Source organism: Aythya fuligula, chromosome 4 (genome assembly GCF_009819795.1).
Source record: "Aythya fuligula isolate bAytFul2 chromosome 4, bAytFul2.pri, whole genome shotgun sequence".
In the NCBI taxonomy this organism is placed as follows: domain Eukaryota; kingdom Metazoa; phylum Chordata; class Aves; order Anseriformes; family Anatidae; genus Aythya; species Aythya fuligula.
The window spans coordinates 75,441,957-75,469,663 of record NC_045562.1 but is presented as its reverse complement, the minus strand read 5'-3'; the positions used below and the strand labels follow the sequence as shown (position 1 = coordinate 75,469,663).

At 48.4% G+C, this 27,707-nt stretch overlaps 1 protein-coding gene across 8 annotated transcripts in view; it reads right to left on the bottom strand.

Moving 5' to 3' along the window:
• Positions 1-27,707, bottom strand: part of EXOC6B (exocyst complex component 6B) — a 269,732-nt gene that overhangs the window by 134,148 nt on the left and 107,877 nt on the right. For 7 of the 8 annotated variants that reach the window (XM_032186399.1, XM_032186400.1, XM_032186402.1 and 4 more), the window contains exons 7-8: positions 13,892-14,068; positions 6,359-6,427 (exon numbers count right to left, since the gene is read on the bottom strand). In XM_032186399.1, the coding sequence (XP_032042290.1) occupies positions 6,359-6,427; positions 13,892-14,068 (246 nt within the window). The remainder of the gene's footprint in view (positions 1-6,358; positions 6,428-13,891; positions 14,069-27,707) is intronic. The other variant, XM_032186404.1, reaches the window with a different exon arrangement.

Here is a 27,707-nt window from a genome sequence, read left to right as displayed (position 1 = left end):
TCTCAGCAGCTCAGAGGAGGGACGGGCTGCCTGGGGAGCAGCGCTGTGGATGAGGACCAAGAGCCTTGGCAGGAGGAGCTGAACGCGGGCCAGCCGCCTGCCCTGGCAGCAGAGGCAGCCAACAGCCTCCCGGGCTGTATTAACAGGAGCCCGGCCAGGAGATTGAGGAAAATGATTATCCCCCTCTACGCAGCACTTGTTCAGAGCCTATCTGCACACTGCATCCAGGTTTGGGCCTCCCAAATTCAGGAAAGCCACGGATGAACTGGGGTGACTTCAGTGGAGGCCACCAAGACGGTTGGGGCTGGAGCACTTGCCCCACTTGGGGAGGAATTGGAGGAGTGACTGCCTCGGGGGGACCCAACAGCTGCCCTATTACCTACAAGGAGGTCGTGGACTTGAATAAGATCCCCACAAAGATCTGGCAGTCTTGGTCCTTGCAGGTTTTCAAGATAAATCCCCGAGCAGCCTGGCCTGACCTCCGAGGTGCCCACACCGAGCAGGAGGTTGGAGCAGAGACCCCGAGCTCCCACCCATCCCTCCTCAATTCAACAAAATACCGAGCACATCACATATTCACCATGCTCAGGACTAACAGAGCCAACCCCTCCGAGGCTGCTGAGGCTGGACTGGGATGGGGTGAACCCGAATGAAATCAGTTTGAAACGTAAAATACCAGAACGTTGTCAGCAAAGCCCTGCAAAGCCCTGGGAAAGCACGGCTGCTGTAACCTCAGGTGACAAGAAGTCTGCATCCGGGCTATTGTAGTAAACGGAGCATTTTATTTTTTTTCCTCCCCCTAACATGTCTGTTTTCCTAGCTGAATATTTTAAGAATCAAGGCTGCCTGTGATCATATCTAGGCAGCTTAGAATGAACACTGATTTCTTTGCTGCTTCTTTGATCGAAGCCAAGTGGTTTTCTCATGGGTAATAAGGTCACGGGGTTAAAAGAGCAATATGACAATTACAAAAGTTAAATCTATTGCCACTACAGACAGACACACTACCCGGGGTCCATTAGCACGTAGTACAGAATGGTTATCACAGGTCACTGACACCAGTTCACTCTAATGGCTTTTCCTGTGTCCTTATCAATGCGGTGCACAAAGTGTCTCACCCTCAGCCTTTCCCTATGATCTCAGTGCTGTGTTTATAGCTATCTAACTCCACCAGGCACCAGTGGGTCAGCCAAGTCAGCAGACAGTGAGATATGCCAGGACAGAGCGATGGGACAATCTGCAAAGTGTCTGAGATGAACAAGGAGTTACCAGAGATTTCGAGAAGGAAATTTTTTCCACTCCCACCCCCCCCCCCCATCCTTACAAAAGAAAAGTTTAAACTGTTTAAGTTCCCAAGGACACAGAAGGAAAAACTTTACAACCCCGATCTCCAAAATAGAAATAAGCCACAGCCTTTCCACGGTAGGGTTCGTGTTTCAGTATCAAATAAAAGCAACAACTCGCCTTACAAAGAGAAAAAAGAGCTGCATTCATGTGCGAGAGAGGGCTGGGTCGTTCTTATTATTGAAGTTGTGGTTCCTCTAAGAGACTTTCTCTCCCCTTGAAAGAACAACCTCAATTGTTCGGCAGGGCTAACAAAGAGCAAACATCTCGGTGCGCACGCCGCAGCCCCCCCCGGCCAGGGTGGGCTTCGGGGCCCCGACCGCAAGCGCTCAGATCGGGGGCAAGCAGAGGAGCAACCAGCCCGGGATTTATGAGACCACAAAGTCAGCAAGGGGAGGGCTAGCACGCTTCTCAGAGGAATAAAAAACGCCATCCAAGAGCACGGGGCTGGAAGGAGAGCGATGATACGCTGCATTTATGGCATCTCCCCCTTCAGGTGCGCCGCCGGACGGCGCGGCGTTTCCCCCGGTCAGCCCAACGAGTCCCCTAGAAATGAGGGCTCCTCGGGGCTTACCAACCCCGGCACGGATTCTTCAGTCAAAATGCAGCGATCAATTTTAGTGATCAGCAAAAGAAAGCCCTGGCTTCTCCTCCCAAGGCCGTGCTGGCTCCGCAGAGCTAAGAGAAATACCAAGATATTAAAAAAAAACTCACGTTCATCACCAAAACAGGCAAGCCAAAACTTACCGAGTGCACGCAGCCTAAGCACAACGTCTGTGTTTTAATGCGGGCAGCTCGCAGACTTTATACATTGATTATTTTTAATAGAGGTTTGGTTTGTTTTTCACTTGTTTCGCATTTTTCTTACCTCTCCTAATGTATTTCTCTGCATCAAAGCAGCTTTAGGGTCAGGGAGGCTTTGGGTAGAAGCAATATAGCTGATAAAAACGTCAGTGGCAAGATATGACAAATTTATAGTAAATACCTGTCAACTGCTATTTATCTAAATTATCCAGCTCTGGGATTCTCCAGAAATACTTCATCAGCTAGGAGGCAGCTACATTTTTAAGTCGGTATTTACAGCAGAATCTGCTCTTTTTTTGCTGTTGGTGGTGGGGTTTTTCTTGGACACTTGTTCTTTACCCTAAAATGACCCCTTTGTAGCTCGGATCAAAGAGCTGGGAGTGTCAATACCAGTGTCTTCACGAACATGTTAAGAACCTCAAAGTAATTGGTAACCAATTAGCATAAAGCTTTAAAAAAAAAAACAAAAAACAAAAAACAACACACACCACCTAGCTAAGACAAACCCTGAGCACCAACAGCGCTGGCTGAAGCAGGAGCTTAAGGGACTTAAATCACTGTCATCTGCTTCAGAAACCACTGCTTGGGAGCGCCCTGTGTGCAAACCATTCCACCTTTTTTTTTTTTATTTTATTTTAACTTTTTTTATTTGTTTGTTTGTTTGTTTTTAATTCCTTTCTGCTCTTCGTTCACTGTTCGCTTTCTGACTTGCTGCAGCTTACGGGAAACATGAAACAAAAACTGCTTTTCATTTTATGTTGTGTAAAGCAAAGCAATTCCATGTCTTGGCCTTGAAATACAAGGCTCCCAACAGCTGTTCAGATGCTCCGGCAGATAAACCAGCTGGCCCAAACCTCACCTTTGCTAATTTATTTTGGAGATCGATCAAAGCAACTTGAGCATTACATAGACTTTGGTCAAAGACAACATAAAAGATAAAAATGTCAATGGGAAAATCGCTCCACTGAAATATTCTTGTTTCTTCTTTATATAATAATATTACCATTCTCAACAAACTTCTCCATTAACTCAAAGAAAAGGTGTACCTGATACCAACAGCCCAGCAGCCTAACCACACTCGAGATGCATGCCCTTAAATAGCACATTGCTGTTGAACAGAAACTAGGCGGGTTTCGGCGTTTAGGACACCCTAAAACCAGACCCCAACTTTGGCCAAGTGACCAAGGAGCCCAGGACAGGCACCGGGGAGCTGCCTCCCCCTCTTACTCCTTCACACGATGCTCCTGGCTTCTGGACAATCCCTGTAGCCTTGGATCCAGCTTTTTACCCCCCTGGGAAAGGGGTAGGATATGTTTTTCTACTGTATTTTCACCAGGATGCCCACTGAAACGCCAATGTCTACAGATTTATGCCAACTTGAAACCATATTGGTCACCCAAATAGCCTTTTTTCATGCAATTCAGAGCATGTTTGTCCCATGTAGAAACTACCATCAGGGTAAGGACCTGTCGTTAGGGGACATAAACCCAACTGGCTTACACCAAAGTCACAAGGGGAACTCGCAGCTATTCCCCACGGCGGCCTTGTTTGCTTATCCCGACCTACAACTGCAAGGCCGGCGCGCACGCAGCCACACTTGGGATGTTTGCGACGTTTTGTTCCATCCCTGCAAAGATTCCAAGCCTCACCTACGCCCATTTGTTCCTCAAGACACCGCCAGCCGGGCCATTTCCCACACGAAAAGGAATCGCCGATGAATAGTCCCATAAAGCATCCCATCGGGGCCTGTCCTCCCGCTGCCGCGGCCGCGCCAAGGCCCGGCTCTCAATTAACCACCGCCTGACCCTTGTTCACTTTCTTTCCCCCTCCTCTGCCCTTCCTGAGAAAGTTCAGCGCTTCCTGGAAAAGTCTCCTTGCCTGTTTGATATTGTACTTCGCCTTGGTTGCTGAAGGAAGGATTTACAGGTGCCTGGCCCCGTCTGTAAGACCATGACCGAAGGCTGACCTCGTGTTACAATATGTGAACTTCTGCCCTGCTGATAAGGCTGGCAGATATGAGTAGGATTTTTCAAATAATCCTTTGGGAATTTATAAGCAGCACAGCCATAAAACCGAGGTGACTGGAAGGTCGATTTCACTAAAAATAATAAATATCTCAATGTTTATTCAACGTGGGCCTTTTTAACTGCAGGCCAAGCATTTAGATAACGCTATTGTAAATGACAAATATTAGGATTTTTTGGTAACTATTACATTATGATCCTTCCGCCTGACACTGATGTGGCCGTTTCCCTCGACGTTTGCTGGATCTTTGACATTGTTCAACTCCGGTTGGGCCTAGAAAGCCAGCGCGGGATTCAATCACGGGTCAGAAAGAGGGCAGAGCTCTTTTCAGGAGCCTTTTCTAGGGTTAGTTGCCTTCGTCTCTTGCTCCTGTCTTCCCAACACACCTTCAGAGCTCTGCTTTTTTTTATTTTTTTCCTCATTAGTGGGGCTTTTGACTGAAAAAGGAGAGAGAGTAGGAGCAGAAAGATCGAGTGATCTCGGCACAGGACAGGGGATGGGGACCCCCCGGCATGAAACCCTCTCCTGCAAAGCACTGGCCATGAAGCCTGGTTTCTGGAAGCAGCTCGTCCCTAAAATACCTGGGAGGACTACACAGCCAACTGCTATCCAAGGCAGAAAAGCAAAGCAACAGAACAACAAAACCCAGTGCTCCTCCAAGCCCCGAGCCCAAAAAACTGCAGAAAAAAAGACAATTTCCACTGCACAAAACAACTGCTGTACCCATCAGTGAGAACTCCTCATCCTTCCCATAAGAGCTCTACGCATAAATAGGCAGCCATATAACCCTGCAGTAAAAAAACTGCACGTAAGCTACACAAATAGGATTTCTGAGCCTGTTTTCGTTAGACATATTCTTCACTGAAGTTTCTCCAAATAAAGTGACACTTTGAAATCCACAAAGCATTTCAGCCCAGTTGTAATCTTCAATTAGCACACTCCCTGAACCGGGCTTCCAGCGCTGTTTCTGAGCAGGAGGTTTTGTCCAAGATAAACAGAGTAACACATTTTGGGGAGGTTAACTTTTTCATTCCACCAAAAGATCACGGCAACGTAGCCAAATGACATAATTATTAACAGATGAGGGCACAAAAAGATTTTACAGAAATGTTTTTTATGACAATTCTTTTCCTTTTGCAAATTCATTCGTATGTATTGCTGGAGAGCCCGGCTTTAGAAGTGCCTTAAAAAACAATTCTCTCTCAAGCCTGGCTCCGCTGTGGAAAGGGAGGAAAGCTGCTAACAGAGTACTCCTTTCATGTACTGCCTGGGCTTCAGATTGCTCAACCGCAGGAGCGGAGCTCTCTGAAAGCTTGCTCTCTGCAGCAGACGTCATTGCCCACGTTGGGGAGAAGACACAGAGAGCACAGGTTCCCTCGGTTGGTAGACTTGTAGGCTGCAAGACTCATAAGCTGAGGGCATCTTAGAAATTAAAAGTTGAAGTATAAGCTACAAAAGGCCATCTGGTCTGCCCTTGTTTCGAGCAAATAAACAGAAATGTGAAAATGTATTTGTAATTCTTGGGAGAATTCGTGTCTGCAGTGCTGGAAGCTCTCCTGACAAGCTCTCGAGACCGTGGCAATGCTCAGAGCGAGCACTTTGTAGCATGGCACTGCACGGCCAGCAACCAAACAGAAAACCTTCAGTTTAACCATATTTTCCTGTGCACGCAACAGTAAAAGAGCCTAAATATCAGGGAAACTGGAAGTGACACAGTGAAACTGCAGATTGGGTAGGAGAGGAGCACATCTGGCCCCCTCCAACAGTGTTTCAAGGGTGACAAAGCAATATATTTAAAATCATTTTCTCTCCCCAACTCCTCCATTTGCACCGAACAACGAAGTTTCTGTGGTCAAAGGAGAACTCTTCCAGGAAAACTGCGTGACCAAGAAATATGCATTTGGCCTGTCAGAAACCCGAGGCCTGCAATAGCTGCAGCAAACATCCCTTCATATTTCTGTGGCCTGTATGAAGTAACTGTGTGGTTTTTACCCGAATCAATCCAGCTCTGCAGGCACTGGCCTCCTTTCCACGCCAGGTAAGACACTTCCTAGCTTGGTGCACATTCACACACGGTTCACAACCACTTCCTTCCAGGCAGCAGCGACACGAGGAGCAGCTCTCCAACCTCTTATTTAATCCCAAATGTCAGCCCCAGGCTCACAAGCAGCACGGATTCACTTACCAGGACGGAGTAGATGTGCAGGCATCGGTACACAGGCGAGAAGTCCACCAGATCCTGGGCCCCAGGCACCTGAAAGACAGCAGGAGGTCAGCATGAAACCTTGAAGCAAAGAGCAAGTGCGATGTATCACGGGGAGATACGCACACCCCAAACATGTACATGGCTGACAGAGACACCAAGATTTCAGGGATGTAACAACTAGTCATTATTGCTGTCTGTCTACAAATCTGTGTATTTTTTAACGTTTCTGACAGTAGAAAATATTCACTTCACTCTTGCTCTGATTCCACTTCCCTAGGAAATCGCATTGCACCGTTAGTCAGCTCAGCAGAGATTTCACTTGGACCACAGGCTTAAATACAAGTCAAGCATCCTGGCACAACCTATTCTGGTACCTATGCAACATGACAAATATATATTTATATATTTTCTACATTTCTAGTTTGATTTCTTTAAAAACACAAATTCTTTTTTCTTTTTATTTTCTTTTCTTTAAAAAAAAAAAAAAAAAAGAATAAGCCACACAGACTCCACCGCCTTTCAACAGCAACAGCGAGTCTTGCAGAGGGACAAGGAAGTGAATTTTTGAAGGGTGGGATGGAGGGAGGGAGGGGGAGAGGAAGATCAGAGGAAAAATTTGCATACAAGAAGCTCGTGTCCTTTGGAGCTGTTCAAGCCAACAGAACATTAAGCTTGTTGGCCACGGCATAAAGCTAAAGCAAACCTCCTTCTCCCCCAAAATCCAGAGAGGAGAGGAGTGTTCTGTTGACATGCGGTGGAAAAAAGGGGAGAAAGATGAAAGGGACCAATGGACAGGCCTGGGAAACATGTTTATTTTTAATTACGCTTAAGAGGCAGTTCTGCTACGAAGGAGGTAGGATGAAGCAGAGAAGTTTCGAGCTGGATGAGGACGTGCAAGCCGCAAGCAACGCTGCCCGAAGCGCCCGGGGCGAGCGGTCCTCGTCTAAAGCAATGGCTCCAAGCAGGGGAGTGCAGGAGTTATGGGCTGGAAAGGGAAAGCTGGGGATTTTGTTAAAAAGCCTCCTGTACAATGTCAGAGTGGCGCTGTTAAGGAATCCCCTCTGTGCAAAGAAACGCTGCGTAGGTTCCTGCTAAGAGCTGAAATGAGGCTAACTGATGGTGAAGGGGCACGGGGACACCACCAGCATCACTCCCAGACCCCAAAACTGCACAGTTCCCGAGCGGTGGTGACACAGGAGGACAGGAAAGGGGAGCAGTGTGCTGGCTCACTGGGGACAAGGCAGCCAACAGCTTCATTGGGGTTTGGCTCACGTCTTGCTGGGCTTCCCTTGCCTCCCGGGCACGAAGCCCTTCAGTGTGCCTCCTGAGCGGCTCTTACAGCTGGGAAGTTGGCTTCCTGGGAACTGGGAAGGTTCCCGAGCAGGGGACAAGGCTGGCATTGCCCAAATAACCCTTCCCAAGCAGAGCCTGCCTTTTGAACAGCCCCAGCAGGGCTGCAGCTGAACCTGGGCCCAGCAGAGCACCGAGCGCACGTCTCACCGCCAGCTCCTGCCTTTCTAAAGACAGCTCTATTTGACAACTGCAAACGCTAGGCAGCACTTTTAGTGTGTTTATACCGATTTTATCACATCTTCCTGCTCGTTTCTTTTCCATTTAGAGCCTCCCAGGCCTTCCAACGCTCCCTAAATAGCTCCCAGACCTGGGCTTTTGCTAGCGTGGGGACTCCTCGGGATGCAGGCTGCGCCTTGGGGCACTCCTACAGCATTAAATGAATTGGTCCCCAGTCTGTGAAACACCTCTGGCTCACAAATCCTTGATGGCAACACTAGAGATGGCCAAAGCAGGCAGAGAAGCACCGGTACACGCTCACCCAGCCATCCTCTGGTGACCACCAGCAGCGTGGGGAAGCTGGCCCCGAGTCCACCCTGGGCTCTTGTGAGGGAGGAGCGATCTGTCATCCCTTCACAACACCATCAAAGCAGATATTTTCCTGCGAATTTGAATTCAGGATCAAACGTTTTCGCTCCTCTTGGATTCGGGGCACTAGTTGAACAAGGTCCACAGGAGAAATATTTTTGATAAAGATTTGTGAAATCAGGGTATTGCCAAAAACGGAGCCTACTCCCCCAGAGAAATTCTTTCAAAGCAGACTGCAACATTTGCACAGCCTCTGATCTTCTGCAAAAACTTTTAAGCCCACACACACGCTCACGAAAAAATAAAATACGCTGGACTCTTCTGCAGAGTTAATATCTGAGACATCAATAATTCCTCATCCAGTCAGAGAGCCATCAGAGGCGGATGCGCAAAGCCTGGACACGCACCCGAGAGCAAAGCCTGTGCTAAGATTTTGCAGAGCACAAACCTACAGTGCAATTCTTAAGGAAAAGCGGCCCTAAAATGTACAGAACATGGGACACGGACATATCTCATCGTCCAGACTGAGCACGTCTCCTTCAGCAGTGATTTCGTTTTCCTAGCCAACGCTGTGTTACCAGCATTCAAAAAAAAAATAAATAAATAAATAAACAAACCTTTGATTTTGGAAACTCGGCGATGGGAACTAGAAGCCCCCTCAACAACAGAACTGATTGCTCCCCTGACATCTCCGCTTCTGCCTCATCTTTTTTTTTTTTTTTCTTTTCCCTTTTAATTTGCAGAACAAAGGATTTATTCATCTTGTCCAGAATTTTCCCGTTCCGCAAACATCAGCTCCACAAACCTCACTCCCAAACTCTGCATCCAGCACGTTCCCGGTGCTGGGAGCGCAGGCAGACCTGTCAGTCTCTGTAAACAGCCAAACCCTCTCTTTCTGCAAGAACTCTTTCATTTGGGTTAAACGCTGACTGTAGCAAGTTTAACCCATTCAAGCCACGTTTTCAGTGCTCATCCGCAGCCGACATCAACGCGAGCCTGAGGTGAGGGATGCTCTGGTCTGGCTTTACACGAAGGTGTGGTACAAGGGTGGGAATCTCTGATCCTTGTTACTTTTTGCTGTAAAAACACGACACCAACACACATCTTTGCTCTTCTTTCAGTAAGGAAAAGAGAATCCAGACCTGAATACATGTAGAAGGAACCCAAGAGAAGTGTTTATGAACTGTCTGATGGATCATTCGGTGATAAACCACTGACTCAAGCACAAGGGTTCAGGGGTGCAGCCACAAAGGTGCAAGCCCAACCAAGGATATTTAGCAGGTTGGGTACCTGCACATGACACCCACATTTTTTTTTCAGTGCAGAAAGTGTCTGCTCACCTTAAACAGCAAACCTTAACTGCAGAAGGAAACGTTGCTTCTGTGCACCTTCAACAAACCTCACCTGGTCTCTGGCCACTGGCAGCTTGGAAGCTTTTTGATCCCTTGCTGCCCAGAACCAGCTGTGGTTTAGCTCTGCTACACGCTGCGTGGCCTCGGTGTCCTCTGACTGCTCCAGTGCGTGCCACGTCCTAACCTTAGGGAAAAACTGAACGTCTTTGCGTGGTCCAGAGGATGCTCAGACTGTGTAACATTGGAAGCAGCCACAGCGCCCTGCAGACTGATCTCACCCGGGCTGACGTTATAGACAGCAGGCAGACAGCTCTGTCTGGAAATAGAAAGGTTTGTCTCCGTGTCCAAGACGTGTTTTTTTGTGCAATGACTCGTGGAAGCAAACAGAAGCTGGCGGCTGATGGCACCTAACACAGCCATTTATCAGGGAACGGCAAGGGAACTCTCCGGGGTCCCTGTTCTAGCTCCCAAAACTTGGGAAGAGATCGAGGACGTTCACCGCGAGAATTACAACCGATTCCTGCAGCCAGGGCCACCTGGAAGAAAGCCAGGAGCATGACGAGTTTTGGCTACACCTCGCACCTGCTGATGTCCTCAGTGCCAAACTCCCTCTCTGAACAGAAAACCGTCTGGAGTTTGTTGATTTGCTCTTCAATAGGAGGCCAGGGGCTGTTATTCTGCAGCTCGATGTCCGTCCTTAAAGCCTCCCCTCTCCCCCAGAGGAGCACCAGGGAGTCCACTTCTACCCGACCACTTCACGGACACCTGGCCAGCCTTTTGGGGGACCAGAAGACATGAGAATGCAGGCGAGTTTGTCCTGATGCACTCACCAGGATCACAAAGGGAAAGGCACTGGAAATGAGAAGAATCTGGACGAGCTTTGTAGTTCTCTGGATGCTTTTTACTACAAAGGGAGCAGCTGGCACAGACAGAACAGCCCGTGGAGCTGCTCAGTGTGAGACGCTGATCCTCCTTCTGCCTCCTGACTTTCATAAAAACTCAGTTTGAGTCTTCTCCCCACTCACTCTCCAGCTCTGCCCACGCTCTTGCTCTGATCACGGTGGCAGCTCCCACCCCGCGGGGTGCCTGCGCTCGCGTGGGCCACGTCTGGGCTGCGACGCCTCCAAAATGCAGACCTGGCACAGAGCCGAGCACCACGCCTCCGATTGCTCCTCCTGAACGTCGCTGGCAGAGCTCCCCTGAGCTACCCCGAGAGAGAGAAGGATCTGCATAACGATGCTTTTAACCGTATAAGCAGAACTCTTTTGCTTTTTGTCCCTTTCGAGCCTTTTCCTCTGAATTCTGCTGCACGAAGGGAGGGATGGCGCCGGATGCGTGAGGAGCTGTGAGATCCCTACAAGAGCTCATCCACCCCAGGTGGAGAACTCCTTACCACAGCCTGCTGAAGGGCCTCTGGTATTTCCTAAAGGGAAAAAAAATATTGTATTAAACCCACTTTTTCCAGAGTTGGCTGGCCTAGGGACCAGGATCGGGAGCTCTCCTGCCAAAACCTTAATCAGAAACACTTTGAGGTTCATCCCGTTTTCAGCCCTGGATAGCAGTAGGTGCATGCACCCTTCGTCCTTCCCTCCCCAGCCATCACCGACCGTCTTCCAAACCCAAACCTGCAGCTGGGATTTTTGGCTGTGTCAGGTCAGGAGCAAAAGCCACCAGTGTGCTCTTCGGATGCTTCGGGCTCGTGTCTTTACTTGGCTGCTGACCTCATTCTCCAAGGCGCTGTCTTTGCTTTCTCTGGGTTTTCCTATCACTATTATTCCATGTTTTCTTGAGAAGAAAAAGGGTGAGGGGCAAAGCACGGCAAACAACACGTGCCCACTTGCAGCAGCTGTGTCCCTCCGGGCTCAGAGCACGGCTGGGCAGGGAACAGGACGCGGTTCAGGACACCTACCACGAACAATTTCAGGCAACTGGGATTAACTTCAGAGCCTCCAACTTTGCCTTAACTTTATTCTAACTCTGCCTCTGTCACTACACAGAGATAAGCGGGAGAAGGGGTCATGCTAGAAGATGGAAAGCTGGGTGTAAATATCAGCAATACTGACACTGGGCTGCCGCCACGGAGAAACCCTACCAAAGAACCTGGCGTTAGGATTTTACACCTGGCGTTAGGATTTTACCCCTATATTCGTTTGGGCTGGGATGGAGTTAATTTTACTTCTTCTACTTCATTTTACTTAACTGCCCAGAGAGATGTTCCCTACCCCAGAACATCATGCTCAAACGAAACGGGGGAAGGGAGGAGGTGTGTGTGGGTTTTTTTTTTACCCCCAAAAAAGTGGCCATTGCTTGGAGACTGCCTGCGCACCCATCTGTTGGTGGGACGTGGTCAGCGATCACCTTTGCCTCATTTGTAGGTTTTTTTTCTTCCTTTTGCTTATTAAACTGTCTTTATAGTTGAGCCACGAGCTCTCTGCTTTTTGCCCTTCAGATCAGCTTTTTTTTTGCCCCTCACCCTGCCTGTGGGGTCAGGGAAGGGGGCGAGCAGCCGGGTGCCACCCCCAGGCACACCACGCGAGATTTAGGGCTCCGCTTCCAGAGATCCGTTTGTACTCAAATAAAAAAATAATCAAACAAACAAACAAACAAACAAACTACTTTCTTTGCCAGGAGGAGACGACCCCAGGGGGTTAAGAACCTGGGGAGGAGCCGGGTGTCTGTGCTGGTGGCTCTGCAGGCACCGCAGCCCTGCCGGAGCCGAGCGGGCTCACGGCGCTGCTGCCGCCCGTCCCGTTTCATCACCACGGACAGCAGCTCCAGCCCTGCTGCCACCGGGGCTCTCCGGGCTGGTAGCCCCCCAGTAGCCCCCGCTGGTAGCCCCCTGGTTGCCCCATCCTACCCACACGCAGCCCGTTTGCTCGCTGGCAGCCTGGTTTGCCCCGCGCCGCGAGATGAGATGTCCTCGGCACGGACACGAGGTAGCTCCACTCCGTTAGTCAGGAGGCTTCTCCCAGCCGTGCCATACAAATTATGACTCGAAGACCTTCCCTCCTTAATATCTTGCCTCTCTGGGCTAGTGGACTGAGGCCTGGCACGTGCCAAGTACCACCTTTCACACAGATCCTGCTTCCGAGCACCCACGGCGAGTGAGAGATTTTTAGTGCGGGATGGAACCGTCACCACCGAGGTCCAGGACAACCAAATCAGTGCTTCTTTGCCAAAACCGTGCCTTTTCCCCTCGTTTTTCTTTGGCTCTATTTCCCTTCTGAGGCAGGGGAAATCCCACAGCCCAGGGGTTTCAGAGCAGGGGCTGAGCAGTGCTCCACCACCGCGTCCCTGTGAGCAAGTGGCCACCTCCGTGTCTGCCGTGGAAGTGCCACAGAGATGAAGAGGAAGGAACAGAATCAAACCTCTGGGAACAAGGCACAGAACCACTTGGGAAATCCACGCTACTGCAAACATTTGAAGCTTGTTCTTCATCCTCTTGGCTCAGGGCAACACACACGGACTGACACAGTTACGGGTTGTGGCTGAGAACATCGTTCTCCTGACATTGGGAGAAGGCAGCAAAAAGCTCAGCACCTCGTGGCCCAAATTCCCTGCCAGTATCTTTGCACTGCCTCTCCTGAAACAGAGGGACAGACTCCTTTTTTCAAGCAGCACGAATCCAAGATGTTCCACGACATCCATTACCCTCCAGCTCAGGAGGAAAAAAGAACCAAAGTGGTCAAAGAGATGCTTCACATGTAACCGTGAAAGGTACGGGCATCCTGCAGCGACTGCAGAGGCATCAGAAATTGCTGCATAAATGAAATGCCAGCCCAAGGAAACAGCGACAGAAACACAGCAAGGAATTATAATTGCATCTAAAAAAAACCCATCCCACCACAAATCTTCTCAAGTGCACCTCTGCCACAAGACACACGCTCACAGATGAGACCAAACATCTCGTGCCCTACGCAGGAATTCATCTTCTTGTAAACGAAGGCTTCAGGATAGAAACCAAAATGCATCCCCAAGTAAGAAAAGGCCACAGAAAGGCAGCGGGGGAGCTGCAGGACAGAACTCAGGGGCCATTCTGCTCTCCTGTCACGTGTGGCATCTCTGCTGAGTCTGCTAACAAGGGTAAGGACAGCAGTGCAAAACAAACAGAATCACAGAATTCAGAGAAATGACCCAATACTGAAAGGCACCCGTGCTCTGCAGCCTCCTCCGCATCTCTGCGCTGCCTGGGGACACAAAATGCTGAGCTAGGTACAAGAGCTGAGACCCTACTGATCACCCCCGAGCTGTCCCTCTCCTGGGTTTGATGGTATACAGTTACCTCTTCATCCTCATCCTCATCTTCAACATCCAGGATACCTGAATCCTGCTCAGACATGGGGCTAGTGGTCTTTACCTCCAAATCTGAGCTTGCGCAGACTTCTTTCTTGGACTTTTTTCCCCCGCTTATCCTGGGATGCTGTGATACAATATTGTCCAGGTTTCTTTGCTGCTGTGCCTAGAAAAAAAGCAGATTTCAAGTTTTATGATAGCATCCCCCTATTTATTTTTCAGCCAAAAGATGCAATCAGTCATGAAATACGACAAATGAGACAAAATAAAACACACACTTAATGGAACTTCGAAGCGTTGTGTTTTTCCTAACCCAGATATTCCAGAGAAACAGAAGATTAATTTCAAAACCATTCCAGGGATTATGCAACAATACAAACAATATTCTGACTCTTCACAAATCAAAATGCCAAACCCATCATACTGCCATATTGATCTATTTACAGCACAGATGCAGAAATATTAGCCCATAGGCCATGTGGTGACTGTCACAGGCTAAATTAAAGGACGTACTTAACCGTTGGATTTGTTCCTCTTTTCAACCCGTGTCAGCACAAAACATTCCACATCTGGACCCCAGAGGTTCCTGAAAGCATTTTTGTGGTACCCCAGGAGATCTTAATTGTACGCTGCTGATTTACAGAACGATCTGTAAAAGGTATTCGAGCAAAAAATGCCCTCGCTGGGAGCAGCGCCCGCGATTCACCGCGCACAACGCGAGGACGCGGTGCGGCTCCCTCGGCCCGCTGCGAGCTTTGTTTGCAGCAGAGGTTGGTGCATGAGATCCGCTGCAAAAACCCACTCATTGTTACCGAGCACAAGATTTGACGGGACAAATTGCTTAGCCCCAAGTGTCCGAGGGTTGAAGGCGAGCTTCAAACCCGAGTGCAGGAAGGGGGAACGGCGCCGAGCCGCGGCTCGCGCTCCAAGTGCCAAATCGTGTCCCAGACACGGGGAAAAGGCCAGGCCAGCAAACGCAGTGGTTCTGCACATGGGAGCTTGTGCTGTGCTCTAGCTAGAAACTAAAAAACCTGAAATCTATACAGATACATACACGCGATTTATAGAAACTCTCCCATGTTTTGCTATAATTTTATATATATGCGAAGAAAGATGTATGGAAATCATCCAGATTTCCCCCTGAAAAAGTTCCTTTGGATAGCACGAGTTTCTTTTTGAAAAAGAATGAGCAAATACATTATTTTCAGTCATTACTATGAACTGTATTTTTACCGATACCCTTACAATTCTAACCAAACCTGCATCCAAGCATTTCATTGCTCCCATACAACAAGAAACAAAGAGGGCCCGTGCCCTGCCTGACTTCAGAAGGGAGACGAAATTCCAGAAGCTGTACTGCAGATACTGGTGTCAGCGAAACCACCTTGGACAAAACACTAGGCCCTTAGATGATGTGCTGGTTTTGCAACAGTGTGATGAAAGAAGAAAGGGGGTAGAAAATCTAATTCAAGTGGGCTACGTTTTCAAGGATACAAAGGGATGGCAATAGCGAGGGCACGTACGCGCACCAAGTTCTACCAGCTCAGATGCAATTTGGGCAATGCAAACAACCATGAAGGAGCAGAGATCAGAAGCAAGGAACCCAAAAAAAGCACTAATTACTTTTACTACCTGAAGAGCATAAAGCAAAAGTCTCTATCTAGAGCACAAACCTTCAAAATGATTTCCGTGTAAACACTTAAAAGTATTAATAGCCCACAAAAAGAATTTATGAGTGAGTTTTATTTTGATAGCCGCTCTCAGCTCAGCTCTCTTTTGAATCCCTCCCTTGGAAGAAACACCCCAGAGCCAGATAACTCGTGCAGCTCCTAGATCTGAAGAATATTAAAAACAAGCCCGGCGCGGATATCTCCAGCCTTGCAAAACCCACTGGGCTCCACCGCTCCGTAAGGCCAAGTCTCCTTCCCATTCCGCACGCCTGCACGTCCGATGGGCTTCGGCTTAATTGCCAAACACGGCGATTGATAATAAAATTACAGCTTTTAATCTGACACTGGCCACGGCTACGGCAGGATAAGGAGCGAGGGAGCGATGCGTTACAGCCCTCGGCGTGCAATAGCGCAATCTTGACCTCTAGTGGTTGCAAAGCTGTAGTAGCGCTGAATTTACTACAAACACTTAGGAGAGAAGCAAGGGGACTACCAAGCAGGCATATTAAAGAGATCTCTTAAGGGATGAGCCTCAACAATAGGGATTTCTGCAAGAAAGCCACAGGAAAAGGCCTGCGTTAACACTGCTCAATCCTAATTTTGCTAGCAACGTCAATACTTGAAGCAGTTGGGGAAAAGGGGTGTTTTTTGCATTAGAAATCTCTAACTTCAGAGGCACAACTCTATAGAAAGACGTTGCGACACCATATAAAGAGAATTAGGACTTCAAAAAGGGGAGTAAGCGCTTGGTCCTTCTGAAGCCCACACAACAAAGAGATCCGAGGCCCGATTCTCCTCTCAGATACACCCAGTTATGACATAAGTTACTCAACTGAAGCGTAATGAAGTTATAACACTGAATCCACTGCAAACTGCACCAAAAGCCAGCTCGCTGTACTCATTAAAATCTCCTAAATTTATGTAATCTTTTTTCCTTTAGCAAGAGAAGAAATGAAAGAATGGGAAAACGCAAAGTTTTACATAAAACATTGAACTTCACACAGATCATTAAACAGGGCGTAGCAAGATCACAGAAGGAGAAGTGGCCGTGGGAGAAGACAAATCCGGGCTAACACTCAGAAGGATGCTGCCGTTAGCTCTGAACTCGCTGTCTCAGCCCTGAGCATGCAACTTGCAGCGTTTTAGGCTGGATGCAGAATTTGTCTAATTGAAGGCCCGGCAGATGTCCCCAAAAGGCACATCAGCTTGCTCCCCAGTCTCTTTCTGAACCCTTTTTAAGCAAGAAGTATGACTGCATTCCTCCTGCGATGCACACAAGTAAAGTTCAGGGTAGCATCTATTGACCAGCAAAAAATCCAAATCAAAACCCCAAAGTCAAGAAAACCTGTCCTAGGAAGAGCTTTTGCTCTAGACCTAGAGTTCAGCATCCACATTCAAACACCACACGTTGCATTTTGCAGAGTTTTAATTTGGTTCGTGAACAAAAATTGATCAAGAGAAGCATTTTGACCTGATTTAAAGTCCTGGGACCTAATGGGAAGGTAAAAGTGCGTGACCCACACCTCCTAGAGGTGCACAAAAAGCAGCCGGAGAGACACTCCCGATGCCTTCAAAGCCTTCCAGCCTATCAAAGGCAACTTACTTCTAGGAATTTGGAAAATATATATATAAATAAGAAAAGGTTTCCCAGCAATTTTCTTCTTGAAGACTGAGCTGGCTTCACCCAAAGAGCCCCCAGCAGCCCGTTCTGTTCAGCAAGCAGCCCGCAGGCTACCGGCGAGCGGCGGCGCTCGAGGCAGAGCCATAACCTAGGTGTGACGCTGGAGGGACACGATGGACGTGCCAGAAAAAAAAAAAAAGCAGTAATTGCTTTTCCATTAACAGCAGGGCATTTCCCCCCTTCCCCCACTCCTGGCAGGAAACAATATGGACTGAAGTGACCTAGAAGTGAGAAATATCAAATTTGCTTTAACTTCGGCGGGCTTGGGTGAAGTCACCGAGGTTTCGGTTTCACCTGGAGAGAAAGAGAGAGCTGGGGAGAGGCCCAGAGGAAGCAACTCGGGAGAAATTTGGGCTTAACCGCCAAGGAACCCCCCGCTCCCACCCCCGTCTCGTTCCCCGCACCTCCCGAGCCCTCTCCCTCCTGGGCCGGGGGTGCAGCAGAACAACCCTGCAATATATTTGACGTCGCCCATAAAGGATGAAAAACGACCTGCGGAGCAGGCACATTTGGATTTTAATGTTCTGTTTCACATAAAGGCATCTGTAGGGAGCCCAATGAAGAGGCACACTTTAGAAACCACATCAAAGCAGAGGCGACACTCCAGCGTGCCCTCTGAAAACGGAGGAACCCGGGGCTATGGGGGAGGAGAAAAGCCCTCGAGGGACAAAAATAAAACAAAAAAAAATCCCCTTACCTTTTGGTGTGGTTTACATGAAAGCAAGTGCATTTTTGTATTATTCTGTAAAATTACCTCCATTATACGAGACTATCAATCTCTCGGCTCTCCGCTTAACGTGACAATAAAAAGGAAAGCGAAGAAACCCAACGCCTGTTCGTAGCCAACGTTGGGTTCAGCAATAACACGGAGCTGAAACCTGCCCCAAGCCCAGAGAGAATTGCATGCCCACGTGCCGAAATCCCAGACCCCAAAGAGCAGCACGGTCCTGGCTCTGGCTACAGCCTTCCCCCTGCAGCCTTCAGGGGCCAGGACGAGGACCTGGGGCTGCCCCTTGGTGTGGGATCCCTCAGAGGAGAAGCTGGTAGGTTTTGTTGGCCAAACTCAACTGGAAACGTTGATCTTCCTACTGCCATCCCTTTTTTAACAGAGGATCAAAAGAGCAGGGGGGAAAGTACTTCTTTTTTATTATTATTAGCTATGTTCCCCCAAGCCATTAACTTTTACACCGCCTGCACGCCCACTCCACCACGTGCCCAACCTTTCGTTACGTGGCTGTGGGGGGCTTACCTTCAAGCCTGCCATACAAGAACCCTAAATACCAGTCCTCAATATTTGCCAGTCCATCCCAAAAATGCTGCTGTGAGCTTCGGAGTGGGAATTCACACCCAGAAGGCATCGCAGTACAAGAAAGCCACCACAAGGGACCAAGCCCACGGCCTGGCCGTGCTACAGGAGATGTGAGACGTGGTGGCCCCAAACTCCAGGAGCTGCCTTACCCACAGCCCCAAATCCCACCCCGTGTTCCCCCCAGGCTCTGCCTTCCCCGCAAGGGAAGGGTTTGATACCACCTACACGGGAGCGAGCTCCTTTAAAACTCAAGCAGCTTTTTATAGGGTTTTTACAACTTTGTCTTGTTTTCTGCCTCGGTTTGCCAATGTTGACAGCGAGCGCGTCTTACCTCCCGTCACCTCCACCCAGCGATGAACTGACAATATTTACTTTTGAGAAGAATCTAATTAGCCCCTTCCTGATGAGACAGTAGATAAGGCACGGCAGAAGAGGTTTTGTTATTTAAAAGGGATTGAAGCACCGCTGTGGTTAGCTTTGGTGGTTTTGATTAGTTACTGCACATTCGCTGCTGTGATTGTTTTATAGACCCCTCTAATGGGCTGAGACACGGAACTTTAAAATATCGTTTCACAATATCCCCAGGAATGGGCTACATATTCCTTCAACAATATTACAAAAAGCAGACTGGCTATGGGGGAAGAAAAAAAGAAAGTTAATAAAAAATGACAGTACGGCTGGCTCCCGGCCAAAGATCCATTTGAAAGTTATAAAATCCCCCTCAGATCAGATAAAAGCATGTATTATTATTGCAAGGTGTAAACTCAACACGCTGACACAGCTTCTGTTTTCAGTTTTAACTAAAACCCAGTCGCTTGTCAAGATGATAAGAGTTTTTGCCTATCTGCTTTCTCGGTGTTAACTGGTTATCAGAGAAAACAATTTGTCAGAGGTTTGTCTGACAAAGTTCACCATCAGCACAGGAAATGAGGCCCAAAAACATGATTTTTTTTTTTTTTTTAACTCACTGCTTGGCCATTAGAAAAATAACTCTGAAAATGCAGCATTCAAGGAGCTTGCACTCCCCCGCCACCCTGCACAGCCTTTGCTTCAACCTTCCACCTCTCCTCCTTCCCTAAAAATAATTCTCAGCCCTCAGCCCTCCCCGTGCTAACCACCTCCTGACAATATTCCCAACCATCAGGTTTGCACAAATACAAATTTTCAGCATCGAGCGTGCAAGCGTGGGCGAGCAATTCTCCCTTTGCTTTTGCTTTGACCCAGGGATTTATCCTCGTCCCCACACTCTGGCTCCTTTTCCTTATCCGTGAGGCAAGGTCAGCATTATTTATATCCTTGGAGTTCATTGTAGAGAGTAGCTTGGTTAATTCAGCATTTTATATGAAGACTGTTGAGCCCCTAGAGTGCTTTGGGGAAGCTCCTGCAGTATGGCACTCGGGGAAAGGAGCGGTGGAGACTTGAGCGCTCTCCTCTCCCAGGAGCTGTAAAAAGAAGTTTATCACATTAGCCTTGATAAAAGGACTCAAGCAGGCGAGTCCTCCAGGTCAGCTGCACAATAAAAGACAGAAAGCCATTTTTTTGGAAGTCCTTTATGGAGCAAAGTGTTGATTTAGGCTTCTGTGTGATCTAGCCTCCAGAACAAGATATCGGCACGCAGGCATCAAAAGTAGCTCGGTTATGCGATTAAAAAGTGTGTTTATCACGTTTACACCGAGGGGAGAAGCTGAAAATTGGATAAGCAGCCTAAAAGCAGGAGGAGGACCGCTGTTGTACAAGGTATTTCAAGCACATTGAAGCCCGTGGCCCTGACAGCTCCGCAGCTCGGCTTTGGTTAACGGGTGCCCAGCCCCGACAGCTTGCTGCGGATCCAGGGCCCCGCTCAACTCATCCCAGCAATTGAAAATCCCTTTTCCAATGGTTCCGATCGCCTTCATACAAAATCCCCTGGCCAGAGGCGAAAGCAGATGGCTCTCACCCTCCAGGTCCTGGAGGGTGACACTGGGACAAACCAAAAGGGCTGCGTAAGCCAATTCTGAAGCATCTCAGTGTTTCTACTCTCGTTTTTCCTGGCCATTTGAAGCTGCCGGTATACTGAGAAACACTGCCCGACATCGTCATCTTATGGGTTAGCAATGGGAAGGGAGGGAGAACAAGGGCTCATCGGGTCCTGGATCTCTGCTCTGCACTTATCTTGACCACGCTGACCCTCGAGAAGTTGTACAGCTGGAGGAGTGCTAACCCCCATATCTTGGTCTCTGATTAAACTCCTTTCTTCTGTTCTCTGTGGGAGTTGTCGCACTGCTGTTTCACACACCCTCTCTCTGGGCCTTGCTAGGCGTTGTGGAGATAAGTTTCCTTTCAAGATTCTGCTTTTGTTTCCATTTATCGGCCTGGTTTGGGTTTTTTCAAGGTTCTGAGAAGCCGGTAGTGTTCAAAGCACCTATCTTAGATGGTCCCGATTACCCCGGAACACACAAAGACCCATCGGAATAAAGGGACAAAGCCCCGAGCCCTGAGTCCTGGACAAAACATCTCTGGGCTTTGAAGCAAGAGAGCTTGTAAGTCTCTTAAATGAGATCTGGGAAGATCTGCAGAGCAGATCCGCAGACAGAAACGATCCTCAGCCGTACTCAGGACAAGCTGGGATAGCAGGGGCTGAACCTCAAGGGCATCAAAGCAGGGATCAGCCTTCCACCAGCTCAAGCCAAGGCACGGATCTTCTCTTCCAATGCCACTCTGAAAGAGACACCTTGCTCGTGGCGGTGGCTCCAGGTAATGCCACCAGCACCGAGGACTCATCTGCTCTGCGATGCAGCCGAAGGCACGTTCATGGGGCCGTACGGGTGCTGAGCTCTGTGCCCTGCCCATGCAGTGCATCACACCAGGATGTTAAAGTTAGGTGTGTCAGGAGGGGTAAGGACAGAAAAACACCAAGGGACGGCCTAACGGAGAGGTCTCCATCACCGCAGGCTCAAGGACACGTCTGATGAACGCATGCTACGGATGGGCTCTGTAATGCCAACCACGCCTGGGAAGAACCTGTTGGATTAACGGGTATCTTGAGAGCCTTCCTGTGCTGGTTTGGGGTATTTTCTTGGTTGTTGACTGTTGGTTTTGTTTAGTTCTTTATGACAGAGAAATGTTTTTGCAGTAGGAAGCTGAAGGGGCTCACTCAAAGTGCCATCAGCTTCAGCATACAAGGCTAACTTCAGAGCTACGCACCAATGTACCGAAATCCTAGGCAGCAAGACTGGGTAAGAATCCTAGGAGTTAAAGAATGAACCCAAAAATGGAGAGAAATGCCCTATGAGCCTGTTCATATCTCTTGGGGGACGCAGACAGCACCAGTACCTCCACCTCCAGAAGATTAAACACGCACAAAGCAAAGTCCTTCTTGCAACAAAGAATACTTCATTCTGTTTAGGAATAACCCCTATGGTTTTTTTGATGAGAAACCCGCAAAACAGATGTCAAAAGCTAGTCTTTGTGGCTCAGCCCTTTTCTTGTTAAGAGCTAAATGGCTTTTTCAAGAATAATCATCTTCTCCGTGATCCATGAGCTTTAGGGTAGTAGTAGAAGAAAGAAGAACATTATTGTGTTATTTCTGGTTTTAATTAATCGGAATTAAATAGCTGCTGCTTCTCCAAGCATGTTGACTATACGGGGTATTTAATCCCATATGAAAAGTTTCACTGAAGATCACTTTACAGAAGAGCTTATATTTCATTTGGCTGCCTTCGTTTCACCCAGATTCCTTTGACACTGCTAAATTTGCGCTGAAATTTCCTGTTGATAAACTACTTCTTACCAAGGAGTTGTTCGCCGGGGATAAGACTGCTGGGCACGAGGCTTGGGGATTTGGAGACGAGATTTGGGGAGTTACATATTCAGCACACAGCATTACTGTCCGTAAACCCCACTTCCCAAACTCAAACAACATTTTGTGTGTGTTTGTTTTTAACTTAAAAAACTTTCTAGCCCAGATATGAGATAATTCTCCTCTACCATAGTGAATTCCCAAGGTTTTTTGTCCCAAGCTCAATAAATAACATTTGCTCCCATCACAATTTTTAGCATTTAAACTAGAAAGGCTGCAAACAGTTGTATATAAATCAAAACTTGATCTCACCTTGCTTCTTTAGGTTGACAAAACATTTGTTTTTTAAAGCACGAGCAGTTATTGGAGAATTTATTAAAATTTCACATTAAAAAATACTCCATATTCGCTGACTGAGCTTTCAAAACTCAGAGAAATCACTCAAGTCCCTAGATCTGTTATTTACTGGACATGAACTGCCCTCTAAAGGCTAATGGGGAAACTGCAGAGAACTTCTCAAAGCCAACGCTTCCCTCTCAGCCATAATCCCGTTCATTTTTGTGCACGACAAGAGCCAGGAACGAAGACATGAAAGAACTGTTATATAGCCTCGTATTTTCTTTACCTCCCTTCCCTCTCCCCGCAGCTCACCTCCCGTTCAACTGCTCGAGAGGATCCCAGGACAACACGACCAAAAACCTACGTGAGCTCAGCCCACACAGCCACAACCCTGGCCCCGTTAAACTCAAAGCAAACTCTACCCATTGCCCTCGCGGAGCCAGGATCCCACCCCTATCAGGGTTTTCTTCCATGCCAACAGAGATGAGGGTAAATCAGACGTATCCAGGCACTGGGCAGCACCCCACCTATTTTATTCCGTTCAGTTTTATTTTCCAAGCCACTGGCCTGGTCAGCAGCACCACCGGTGCAGCGTGACGCCACCAGCTCGCTAGGAATATCCATCCTGGTTGGTCCAACCATAAAAACAATCCCGCAGGGGAGCCTTCGACCTCAATAACGTTGACATTTCCATCTCAAACAAGGGCTCGGCCACAGCTGGCAGACGGGAGGGTGTTACAGCTGGCTCTCTGCTGCTTGTTTCATAAGAGACAATATACGCAGCCATTCCAACCCCCAGCGCCTCCAGCTCATCCAAACGGACGTGCCGCAGCAGCATCCCTTGTGGCACGCCGTTGTTTTGGTTGTTTGAAGCCTCTTTCTCCCCCTACAAACGTGCCCAGGCCCTGACACCCCTGCTAAAAAGCCACCGGCGGAAAAGCTCGGCCCTGCCATGAATTAGGTCCCAATATGCATCTTCGGGTCCTGTTACGTATTATTTCATAAACCCTGCTTATAAATTCAGAAAGCATGATCCTGCATAAAGCTTTTACGCAAATTAAATGCATATCCCATAGAATAATGTTTTAATTTTGCATGCTGTGCCTTTACATTGCAATTACTCACTACCAGTAGAGCACAAAGCGAAAGAGGAGCCGTGGTAAGCCTGTGGCTGCTCAAAAGTGATCACCCGACCGCTGATAGAGAAATTTATTGTAACAGAATACTCTGCTAGCCCGGAAGCCTGCAATCTCACCCTGTGTGCAATCACCATAATGCAGCCGTATCGCTTTCATCAGGCCAGGAGGGGTTTTTCAGATCTAGACATCTTGAAAGCTGTGCGCTAAGCTCCCCCTCCGAAATCTCTACGCGGGGACCCCTAAATGGGAGCCGGGGTCTTAATATCCGCCGGCAGCATTAACGGCATCACAAGTGCCACGTGCTTTCCGAGCAGGTTGCTTTCATTACGATACCTTCACAAGGATTATAATAATCCACTATTCTGGATTGCAACTTTGGGCCAAAGTACCTGTCAAAGACGACGTGATGTATTGCATGAGCCCATCTTGCCGGCAGACACAGCGTTGGAAAAGGGCTTTCTGTTGAATTTCAGCTGAATTCATTGAAGTCATCATCGGGGTTTATAAATCAGCAGTGCGCTTTGGTGACAAATTTCCTTCAGAGGAACATGTGGTAGAAGAGAGAGGAGCCCAACCTGAAGGCATTTTTCAAAGCCCTAATCCTGCTTTTCCCCCCTCAAATCCATTTTTTACAAATATTCAAGAAGGAGAAGAAAACGCCCAGTTTCCAGGGCGTTATTTCTTATCCTCATAAGGCACTTTATGATGGTTTAGATTTAAAGAATGAAATTTCAAACTTCCAACATTGCCACACTTCCAACAGCATGGAAGTAATAGCACAAAAAAAATAATAATGACAATGAGAAAAAAAGAAGAGAGGGAGGGAAAGACACATTTAAATTATCTGGAATGGGAAACTACCCATCTCTGCACAAAGCAGCTTAATCCCTCACACACCAAGCGACTCCCAGAAGTTTCCACAAAGCTCTTCTGCACTTTAATCCCTCTTTTGACCATTTACAGTGAACTAATCCACTTTATTTAATTACAGTCACCCAGCAACCTGCTTTTTGAGAGACCTTAAGGCCAAGAGTATCTGAAGTCGTAGGCACGACTCAGCGTTCAGGCAGAGCTCTCCAGCAGGAGCACGCTGTCCCTTTGGGGAAGTGGTAAAGAAATCCTTGCTCAACAGACACACAAATGACAGAAATCCCATTGACTGGGCCCGGACTGCTGAAATTTGCAGGGTTCAAACGCTGAGGAGTTTTTCCATGGTGTCAGAATCAGCTTCAGTAGAGCAAGAGACGGGAACACTGGCTACCAGCTCTCCCAAGCCCTTTCTCTGACCACCAGGTCCCATATCCTTCCCACATTACTAGGCACTGCTTGCCTACGTTTAAAACTTGCAGACTTCAAAATTACAATCACATTTTTTTAAAAGACCAAAATAAACAGCAGCCTGGACAAAAAAGTGCAATTAGAAAGTTAGCATTCCTCCAACTTCTCGTTAGTAAAAGTTTTATAACCCTCCAACATGTGGCACTCCAGCATAAAACCTGGCAGAAGGAAAAATGCCCTTGTCTACCTTCCATAAATATAGCAACATTTCAGCATTGGCAAAGATAGCCTGGTTCCTATTACTAGCTTTTTTCCATTTTAAATTTACTAGTTAATTTTATAGAAACAAATAAAGGGACCTGCATATTATAAATCTATTAAGGATAAAAAACGTAACTCTTGAAAAAAAACACAAGAAAAATCTCACACCTTCCCTCCAGCCCCTTCCAATTTTGATTTATATACCCTTTAAAAAAAAAAAGTGCCTCTCCGTTGAGCTGGGAGGTCTTCTCTTAGTCCCCTCCACCAACTGGCACCCGTCTGGTGCTGGGGTTTGTGCCTCGGCCACGTGCGGGTCCATCGACCCATCGCTTTTGGGGGTAACTCCACCTGGTGATGATAAACGGGGTGAAAAAGTTGTTTTTCCATCTAGCCCCGATACGAGATTAGAAAGGGAAGCTGAAGCACGGAATTCAATCTGGTTTCAGCTGTTCTGCCTCCACCTGGAGTTAACGGGGCTGCACCTGCTTTTCACAAGGTGTGAGCGGGACCCCCCCGGCGAGCTCCGTGCGTCACCGGCACCGTCCCGAGCCAAGCCGGCAGGAGGGAGAGCTCTCCACGAGGGACACGGGTGGGGAACAAAACTTAACTCTGCATCCCAGGCAACGTGTCGGGTGGAGGAGAACAGCACCAGAAGGCAGCACAACCGAATGTCCTTTTTTCCTCCAGCATCGGTGAAGTTTTGCACCGCGGAGCCGGCCGGGGTTGGTGACCGGAGCGGTGGGGACTCATTTTTTTCTGGTTCTGCACTGAGACAGCTCCCAGCGGGTTTGGCTGTGTTCTGCAGGGACTCCGTGGCCTCAGAAGGCCCTAAGAAATGTTCCTCGGCACAGGACCAATCTGGTCTGCACATGGGTCTGAGCGACTCCACGGGGCCAGTCGGGGCGGGAGAGGATGACAGCGCGGCCACCAGCGTTTTTATAGGAACATCAACAACACCAGCTCGCACGGGGCAGGAGCGTGTCCCCAATTGCAACACAGGGGCACGGATCAAATGGAAAAACAACACTGCCAGCACCTGTTTCCCTTTCCAAAAGCTCCATGGCCCACGAGTTTGCGGTGCAGCCATAAGCGCTGCAGTAAATGCCGAGCCTACAGCTCATTTCCAGCTCGTCGGATCTGTCAGCATCACCTGCCCAGCACTCCCACTGGTCTCACCAGCATCTCAACGCCCAGATAAAGCTCCTGCGGGTGCCAGGGCAGTGTGCCCTAAGGAGCTGTGATCCTCCAGACTTGGACCTGCAGGAAGGCAACACGGCCCCGGGCTCCCATGGCCCCAAGCCGTGCCAGTGATGTCTGCCCTCAGCCTCAGGTGCTCTTCTTTACCCATCCGAGATTTTCCATGCATTTTTACAAGATAGGACTGGAAAATGCGTTAATGTGCTCCTATCTGTGCTTCAAACGTCTTCCAGAAGGAAGAGGCAGCCACGAAGTTGCTGGCTGGAGCTCTGTGCAAAGGAAAGCGAAGCATCGGAGCTCAGCTCCATTTCTGAGCCATGCCCAGTCATTTGAACTTCATTTCTTACTGGGAGAAGAGAGGAGAAGACATCTTAGCTGCTGGGTATTGCTGCAGACATACCCATTCCCTTGGCCCAGAGCAGGCTCAGGAGTTCATCTCAGAACCACAGAGCTGGAATCTTCTTTATGCAATCAGAGGGCAGCTGGGGAGGAAAAATGACGGGAGGTAGAACTGCAGGAAACCCCTCCAAAACCCAGGGAGAAACCTTTCCGCGTTGTTACGCCCTCCTCACCTGTGTGCAGACAGGACTGCGGTGCCCAAGAGCTCCCAAGGGTGGATGCAAGGAAGAATCACATCTAAAAAAACCTTTTCTGTTAATTTTCTGATTATCAATATACCCCTACGGTGCCCTTAAATGATCTGCAGAGGAAAGCACAACTTCATGGACAACCACGGCGTGACAAGAGCAAACTTTGGGGGATAACTAAAATTAATATTCTGTAAGAACAGAGTGGAACAAATTTACATCTGCATTTCTGAGCCACCCCTTCTAGCCCCTGGCTGCACTGTTCACGTAACCCCTCTGCTCTGCACAAACACCAGTGACTTACGTTGACTTGATGGCTACACGGATTGCCTGCTAAAGTGGGATTTAGGACCACTGCTTCATCTACTGTGACACAAACCCAAAGAACCAAAACCTTCCTTCTTCAGTCCTAGCACAGACCGGTAGAGACCCTGCTAGAAGAGCCCCAGAGAGGGCGGCTGTAAATAATCAGAAAGTCTTCAAGGATCTGGGAACCTCCTCATCCTGCAAATAAATTCCAAAGCGCCTTTTTTTCCCTTTCCAAGTAAAGTGGAAAAGAGAGATCC